The sequence below is a fragment of the Equus przewalskii genome, chromosome 10 (genome assembly GCF_037783145.1).
Source record: "Equus przewalskii isolate Varuska chromosome 10, EquPr2, whole genome shotgun sequence".
Lineage (NCBI taxonomy): Eukaryota > Metazoa > Chordata > Mammalia > Perissodactyla > Equidae > Equus > Equus przewalskii.
The window spans coordinates 4,217,565-4,225,461 of record NC_091840.1 but is presented as its reverse complement, the minus strand read 5'-3'; the positions used below and the strand labels follow the sequence as shown (position 1 = coordinate 4,225,461).

Genomic DNA, 7,897 nt, shown 5'->3' with positions numbered 1-7,897 from the left:
TGATTCAGAACAGCTGGGGCTGGAGTCCCGGAATCAGCTACTTCATCCACTCCCTATGGGGCCAGCCGCAGGTGGTGCTGGGCACTTTCAAGGGCCTGGGGGGGGGTGGGGCTGGTTCTGGGCAATGAAAAGTGTTTAGCGGAAAAAGCTCTGGATTCTCAGGGCCTCCAGCTCTCTCTCTGATTAGCCCCAGGACCCTGGAAGAACTGCCCTTGTATTTCAGCCCTCAGTTTCTCCATCTCTGAAATGGATGTATTCTGACCTGAGGGGAGGGTAATTGACTCTCCTGGTTTGGCTGGACTTTCAGGGCTAAACGAGGACAGTGCTGTGCAAACCGGGACGAGCTGGTCACCCTGAGGCTGAGATAGGATCGTGGATGTGCAGTGTAACGGAAACGTGACTTGAAGACACATCTTTGCGGCACAAACAGCAGTCTATCTTTATTTTATCCACCTGTGTGCTAGTTTACTGTCTGTCACTCTCACTAAATCTCGGGACAGCGGGACAAGCAGGACCTTGGCTTATTCAACACTCAATCCGCTGGACCCAGACGGGTCCCGACACAGGGTGCGTTCAGTAGATATTTGCTGACTGAATGAGTGAGTGAAAGGTGAGGAGGCTGTGGGGCTACATAGACAGGATCCCTGGATAGAGGGTGTGTGTGTGTGGGGGGGGGGGGGGGTGGAGGGCAGCTCTGCCGGCCTGGAGGGGGATCTCGGCTTCCTTGGGACGAGAAAACTTAATCCACTCCCAGCCGGGAAAGTCAGTGCTTTCTGAGCAGCACCCCCTCCGAGGGGTCAGTGACCCCCAGTGACGAAGGACTCCCTCCCTCTCTCCCTCCCCACAGAAGCCCCGGGCGCACTGGTCCACCCTCTCCTCCGTCTCCCGCCCCCCACCCCTGGGAGGTGCGCCTGGCAGCCTCCCCGCCGAATTTCCTGGCACTCGGCTGAGAATAAACAGCACTCTGCGCCTGTAATCCCGTTGCCATGGCGACCGCGCTCCGCGGGCGGCGGGGCGGGGCGGGGGCGGGGCGGGGCGGTCCGGGGGCGGGGCCTGCCTTTCCTGCGCCGCCCGACTGGGTGTTGGCGGCGGCTACGCGGACCCGGGAGGTGCCACCCGCCAGGCTCGGCGCGGACATTCTTCGCATAGCTCCGCCAGGGCTCCCGCGGTGTCCGGGAAGTGACTCTTCCTGGCAGAGGGCGGCCTCGGAGCGACGCGCCCGCCCGCTCGGCGGCCGCCCAAACGGGAGGGGGCGGGACGCGGCGCGGGAAGGTGCGCCCGGTGCCGGCTCTTCCCACCCTCGGCCTCGGTTTTCCCGGCCCGCCCCTGTGCACGTTGTCCCCCACCCCGCAGACTTCTGTCTCTGCTCAGACCCCCTCTGCGACTGTCTGTCTCTTCTGCTCCCTCTCTGCTTGGGACTCCGGCGGTACCCACTCCCAAACACCCTTCCTCATTCCTTAGACTAGGACACGACGTGCGGGCTTATTTTCCATCTCCAGCCCCTGTCTCTGGCCTCCTTTCCTCCCTCCCCCCAGAGCAGGCCTTAGATTTCCCATTCCTGGCTGGAATTCATCAGGAGGCCTGCCCAAAAACAGCACCACCGAGAGAGGATAGGGCCTCTTGGGGGTGAATTCTTAGAGCCGGGAGCAGCGTAATAGGGCACAGGGTCAGGGGAGAGGCGACCTCCCCCCTTTCTGTTGGCCAGGGTCCCCCTGCTGTGCTCTGCTCAACCCCACCGAGGCTTGGGTGTCTGCTCAAGCCATAAGGAATTGTCCCCACACCCTGCCAGGCGCTTCTTAGCAAATTTTGGCACCAGGCGCACCCCACCTCTGGCCACCAGACGGAAGGCCCCCCACTAGGTCCTTTGCAGGAGGGTTGTGTGCCCCTGAAAGGATTGAGAAGTACAGAAAGACTTCTGCAACAAGGGGTGACATGAGAAGGGAAAACAGGAAAGAGCACTGGCGAGCAGAGCGACCTAAGGAGAGATTCTTGTCCTGGTGTTGCTGCTAGCTTGCTATGTGAGCTTGAGCAAGCCACTTTCCTTCCCTGGGACTCCGTTCGTTTCCTTGTCTGCAAAACCAGAGGGTCGGTCCAGTCTGTGGTCTGAAAATGGAGCAACAGAGAAAAGTGTGGGAAGGAGGCTGCGGTGGGCATCAAGGGAAAGGACTGAGGGGTCTCCCTGCCTCCACCTTCAGTCTCCAGGCAGTGGAGAGAGCCACTTCCTCCCGGGCCAGAGAAGGCCGAGTCCTTTTGCTAGCGCCCTGTGAACTCGGAACACTCTGGCCCCACAGCTGCCTCTGGGCTGAGGACGGGGGCTTGGTGCTCTCCAGGTTCTAAGGTTCTGTTGGGGCTGTGGTTCCAGCAGATGTGGAGCTCTTTGCCGTGGGAGGTAGAGGGTGATGGCTGGCAGGTCCCAGGGCAGGGAAGAGCCTGCCAGTAAGTTTCCCAGCCTTTCATCCTCTTGGGAGGTGCTGGGGAGCCAGGCCCCACTGGTTCCCTCATGTGACCTCGCGCTCTGGGAAGGTGACATTACCTGGGTCTGTGCTCCCAGTTCCAGAGGTGACAGTTCCTCCACTGTGGGTTTTACGTGCTTTGTCCACTCAGTGTTCGCACGCTTGACCTGGCCCCTTCTCGTCACATCAGGTTATTTTCCCCAAAACTCCAGGAAATGGGAAAGAAAAATGATTTTGTTTACTCTCTCAGTTGTCTTTTGGACACTGATTCCTGAAGCAGCTTATTGGGGAGGCTGGGCCGGGAAGAGGGCTCTGGCATTTGTTTCAGGCATCGGAGGCTCAGAAGAGGGGTGGCCCTGACATGGGGATAGCATTTATCTCTCCGGCTGTCAGGTCTGGGGGGTTGGTGGAGGAGAAAGCGTGGAGGGAAAATGTCGCAGAGAAGGTAATTTCTGTTTTTTAGCAGAACCGTATTGGTGAAACCCCAGAGCAGTGCGTGTGGGGGATACTAACTTGGCTTTGCACGGGGAGCCCCCTCCCCCCTAGGGACAACGCGTCTACTTTGTTCTTAGGGAGGCAGAGAGAGTTCATGGACTTTGGAGAGCAGATGCTCCTGGGTTCAAATCCTGTGTCTTTCCCCCGTTCCCAAGTGGTTTGTCCTTGGGCAGGTTGCTTAACCTCCGTGAACCTGAGTGGCTGCCCCCCGCAACTGACAAATATTTACTGCGTGCCGTCCTAGGCATCAGAAGTGACCAGTGCCAGTTTCTGCTCCCATGGAGCACACAGTTGCATCTGAGAACATGGGGGTGATAACACCTGCCTTGTGGAGTTGGCTGGGACGGTAACCTAGGTGGGCTCGCCATGCCCAGGGGATGGGAGTGACTAAAAATATATGTATAGATGGGTGTTCTTACTGGGAAGCATGCGGCCTGGCCACTGCTCAAGCTGGGGCTCCTAGTTAATTGGGAGGGAAGCTGGAGGTGTGGGGAGGCAGTGCCCCTGGGAAAGGCCCCAACCACCGCGCAGGGTGCAGGGTGCGCACAGGGACTACCCCTCCCCTCACCTCCCATGAACCCGGCTGTGCTGAGGTCATGGGTCACCCCCAGGACCCTGTAGCCTGGGCTTTCTCGGAACACCTCCTTGCCAAGGAGCCGCGCGCCTCTAATAGCTTGGAGCCTCTAAAAGCTTTGACCACAGCTCAGCTTACTCCCTGCAAGCCCTTTGAAGCGCTTCCTTCGAACTTGCTTTGCATATTCTGGTCAGATCTGAATCAGAGTAGCAGGAATTACCCCTCTCGGTACAGTCTTAGGTGGCTGCCTTAGCTTGTGAGTGACGTGAAGTCGAGTTTGATTCCACCGCGAGGAGCGCCATGGCAGTAAGGGGGCAGAGCCGCCACTCTCGGTGGCTCCTTTCCTCCTCCTCTCGGATGCAGAGTGTGGGTGTGGGTGAAAGAGAAAGCAAGGCACAGAAGGGGCCGGGGGTGGGGGGGGGGAAAGGCTCAAGTCATGTTTTTCATTAAAAAATAGTGCTCTTTATTATAAATTACTGAAATGTTTCTTTTTTGAATATAAATATAAATATGTGCAAAGTTTGAGTTGGACTGGTATTTTGTTGAGTTCTTCAAGCATCTCCTAACAGCCTCGAAGGCCTGGGTAGGGGGAGGGGAGAGGACTGGAGGTGGAATCTTTATAAAAGATAGAGTGATTGAGGCAGATTGTAAACATTATTAAAAAACAAAAAAACCCACAAAATAACAGGGAAAAAAAACACACCCCACCACACAGCTGCCCCATCCAGCCCAATACCTGACACAGAAAACTTTGTGTGTTTGTTCAGTTTTCCCCCAAAAAAGAACAGTTCCAGGTAGTCCCATCGCTGCTACATTCCCGGAAGCTTTCACTAATCAGTGCTATTGCAGAGTGGGAGCAGCTGGGGCCCTGGCCTCCCGGTGACTTCCTACCTGTGCCCCCCACCCCAGGTGAGGAGGGACAGGGTGCAGGGCCTCGGGGGCTGTGGGACCTGGTGGTTCTGCTCTGGCCAGAGCCCAGGCACGGTGAGGCGCAAGTGACTGGCCAATACCAACTAGGCTAGCATTCTACCAGCGCTCAGCTGGAAGGCATGGATCTCTACCCCCTGCCCACTGCCATGGTGAGTGGCCAGCTGCGTGCCCTCCGAGAATCCCTTGGCCTCTGGCTGGATTGGCTTCTTGTGTGCCAGTCCCTATCCATGGGACAGGGAGCATTTAAGGCGAGAATCTCCTAGCCAGACATAGTCAGGAGGCACAAAGTAGAATCCCCCGTCTTCACTGTCTGGGGTCTGGGGTCAAAGATGGCTCCTCTCCTCCATCCTCCCCAACCCTGCAGGTGCTGGAAGGTATAGCACGGGTGGGGAAGAAGAACCGACCAGTCCGTCATCCCCCTCCAAATGCCACTTCCCCCTTAAAACGAGGGACGGGCCCTGGACTCTAGGACCTGTGTTTCCGGTGGCTGTCCCAAGGGGAGGAAGGGGGGGAGCAGAAGAGTCCCCTTCAGGTCACCCTTTGCCCTTCTCCCCAGAGCCAGGGGAGGACCACGCAGCCACCCTCCTCACCTGGGCTGGGCGATGGGAGTGGCCATCTGCGCTGGCCAGCCTGCAGCCCTGGGGCCCCTGAGGCACCCTCTCTCGGCACCCTTCCCAGGCCCGACACTTGCTCAGGTTTAAAGCTCCATTTTAAACCAAATCAAAGAGCAAACAAGTTCCGTTGGAAAGTTTGAAGATTCCCCGGCAGTTCTCATAGTTCAACACTCCGCAGTGTCCCCTGTTTGGAAGTGCAGGGGGAGTGGAAGAAGTGAGGAGAGAATCCACTGCTGTCCTTGCTGCTGTCCCACCGGGCCAGCTGGCTCCTCCGGAGAAGCTGGAGTGGGGGAGGGGCGCTCAGGTGGCTCCGCCCCTTCCCTCAAACACATTCCAGGTCCCGCCTGCCCCTTTCTGCAGGGGGGAGGGCCGGAGGGAGGGGCCTGTCCACCCCCTGGCTCACCCAGAGCTGCAGGACCCTCACGGCTGGATGCTTGTGCTTGTGCCATGTGCCACGGAGGAGAGGGGACCCACGCCCCTCGCCGACCCCTGCCCGTTGCTCTCTTTAAAGCGGGGCATCGTACTGGTCCAGGAACTCCCGAATGGGCCCAGGCAGCTGGGTGACTTTCTCATAGGAGTCCAGGTGGCCGTTGACGGTCTTCCGACAGAGATGTTGGAGAGTGGCCACGTTGGAGGAGAGGGGCCGGCTCAAGACCAGAGGGATCTTCTCGCCCCCCGAGTAGATGTAATAGGCTCTCCTGGGGGGGTTCCCCGGGAGCGGCTGGGCCGGCGGCTGATCTGGCACCTCGGAGGAGGGCGAGGAGGAGGGTTCAGTCGGTGGCGAGGGGAGGGAGGGGGCGCCGGGGGGCGGCATGTAGTGATGCACCAGCTTGAGCACGCAGTCGAAGCGGGGCACCGGTTGCGTGCTCCGGGGGTCGCTCTGCAGCGAGAAACTGCCCCCTTCGCACTGGATGCGCAGGTTCTTGGTCCCCGACTGGGTCTTGACGCTGAGCGTGAAGAAGTGGCGCTGATCCGAGCTGTCGCGGATGAGGAAGGTGCCGGCCGGCTCAGCGCTGAGCAGCAGGTTCGCCTCGCCGCCGGTCACGGCGCTCCAGTAGAAGCCGCTCTCCTGCAGCTTGCGCACTGCGTTCACCACCAGCTGGTACTCGCTCTTGGAGCTGAAGGTCTTGAGGCGCAGGCTGGTGTCCAGGGGGCGGCTCATCCCGGCGGCGGGAAACTTGCTGTGGGTGACCATGGCGCACGGAGCCAGCGTGGATCTGCGCGGCGGCGGCTGCAGCTGCTCGGCGGCCTCCGCACAGCGGCCGCTACCGCATCCCGGGGGGCTGCGGGGAAGAAGGCGCGCGCCGCGTGAGTGCCCGGAACCCTCCAGCGCGCCCGGCCCGCCCCGGCTCCCCTGCCTCCGCAGAGCGGCCAGGACACCCCATTGCCCCGAAGGCCCTCGCCTGGGCCCTCATTCCGACCTGGGCACCCCGCAGAGTCCGCCCAGCCCCCGCCCCGCCGGCAGGGTGGACCCCGGCAGCCCCTTCCCCCGTGCGCACTGGGAGGGCGCAGAGTGGGAAACTCAGGCGCGGAAGTTGGATCTCCAGGAGCGTGGCCCGGGCGGGGAGCGGGAGAAGGGCCCCCGGGACGCTCTGGGCGCCGCTCAGTCCGGTGGCCTCGGGCGGCGGGGACGGAAAGAGAAATCCGAGGCATGGGCGGTAGGGAGGGGACAGGAGAAGCCCGAGGGCCCCAGCTTGGGTATTCCGGGAACCTGGAATCTCCGGCTTCCATCCGCTCTGCCCCCTACCTCGTTCCCTCTCTGCCGGGAATGACCCGGGAAGGGGAGGGGAAACCGGGAAAAGCTCTCGGGACTAGCGAGGGCTCCCCATGCCGCGCCCCTCCTTCCTACCTGGTCCCAAACTGAAGTCTCTGGCCCTGGGGCTGCGCCTCCTACGGTCCCCAAGGCGAGGCGGCGGCGCGGCGGCCAGCTGTGGCCCCCGCTGAGCCCAGATGTTGGCGGCAGTGAAGTCCACAAAGGGGCCCTCGCGCGCGCGTCCCTCGGGCTTCGCCGGGGCGCCCGCCCTGCCCCCTGCGCGCCCCTGGGCCGGCCGGGCGGGGGCGAGGCGAGGGGCCTCGGCGGGAGCTGGGCCGGGCCGGCGGCGTTCGGGGCCGGAGTCGCGGCGGCGGCGGCGGCGGCGGCGCGGGGAGTCGGAGTCGGAGCCGCCGCGGAGGCCGCGCTAGCGGGTATATACGCGGCCGCCGCGCCCCGCCCCCCGATTCCTGGAACTGCGCGGCCGGCCTTCTTGTAATGTTTAGTCACTACTCGCAGCAATGAAAGGCTGCGCGCGGAGGGCGAGGGAGGGGCCGCGGGCGGCCGAGGGCGGGCCGCGGGCAGGGCCAGGGACCCGCAGAGACGCGCGCGGAGACAAAGCGCGACGCGAGGCGGCCAGGGCGGCCGGCGGGCGCGGCGCCAGCCCCGGCGGCGCGTTCCTGGCAGCGGCCCCTCCCCCGCGCGCGCTCCGCCCCCAACTTCTCATTCACACTTTCCCCCTCCCTTCTAAGAAGGCCAGTTTCTGGCAGAGGCGGGGGCGCCGCTCCAGGAGCGCCGGCAGTTCCAGGAGGCCGAGCAGGAGAGTCTCCCGGCTCCCCTTCCCTTTTTCTCGGACCTCGCGGGGACACCCCCTCGCCGCCCCCTCTTCCCCCCGAGTCTGCCCGAGGTCCCGATCGCGGCCCCAGGAGGCCCGGGACTGCCGCAAGGGAACTGGGGACACCCCAAAGCCGGCCCACGAAGCTGGGGCCGGACATGGGAGCAGGAGGCGGGGCGCGACAGTCACCTGTGGGCATGTCCCCGAGGCGAAGCCAGGAGTCCCAGGGGTAGAGGGGATGCAGCC

The 7,897-nt window shown here is 62.4% G+C and overlaps 1 protein-coding gene across 1 annotated transcript; it reads right to left on the bottom strand.

The window, feature by feature from the left end:
• Nucleotides 1-3,961: 3,961 nt before the first annotated feature.
• On the bottom strand, nt 3,962-7,231 carry SOCS3 (suppressor of cytokine signaling 3). Its single transcript, XM_008524887.2, has 2 exons — nt 6,916-7,231; nt 3,962-6,349 (listed from the first exon to the last, which is right to left on the bottom strand). Exon 2 carries the CDS (start codon nt 6,259-6,261, stop codon nt 5,572-5,574), a length of 690 nt encoding a protein of 229 aa, XP_008523109.2. The 5' UTR covers nt 6,262-6,349; nt 6,916-7,231; the 3' UTR covers nt 3,962-5,571.
• Nucleotides 7,232-7,897: the final 666 nt, after the last annotated feature.

What these genes read in the sequence shown, in the direction of transcription:
- SOCS3 (XM_008524887.2), bottom strand. Translation starts at nt 6,261, where the DNA reads ATGGTCACCCACAGCAAGTTTCCCGCCGCCGGGATGAGCCGCCCCCTG.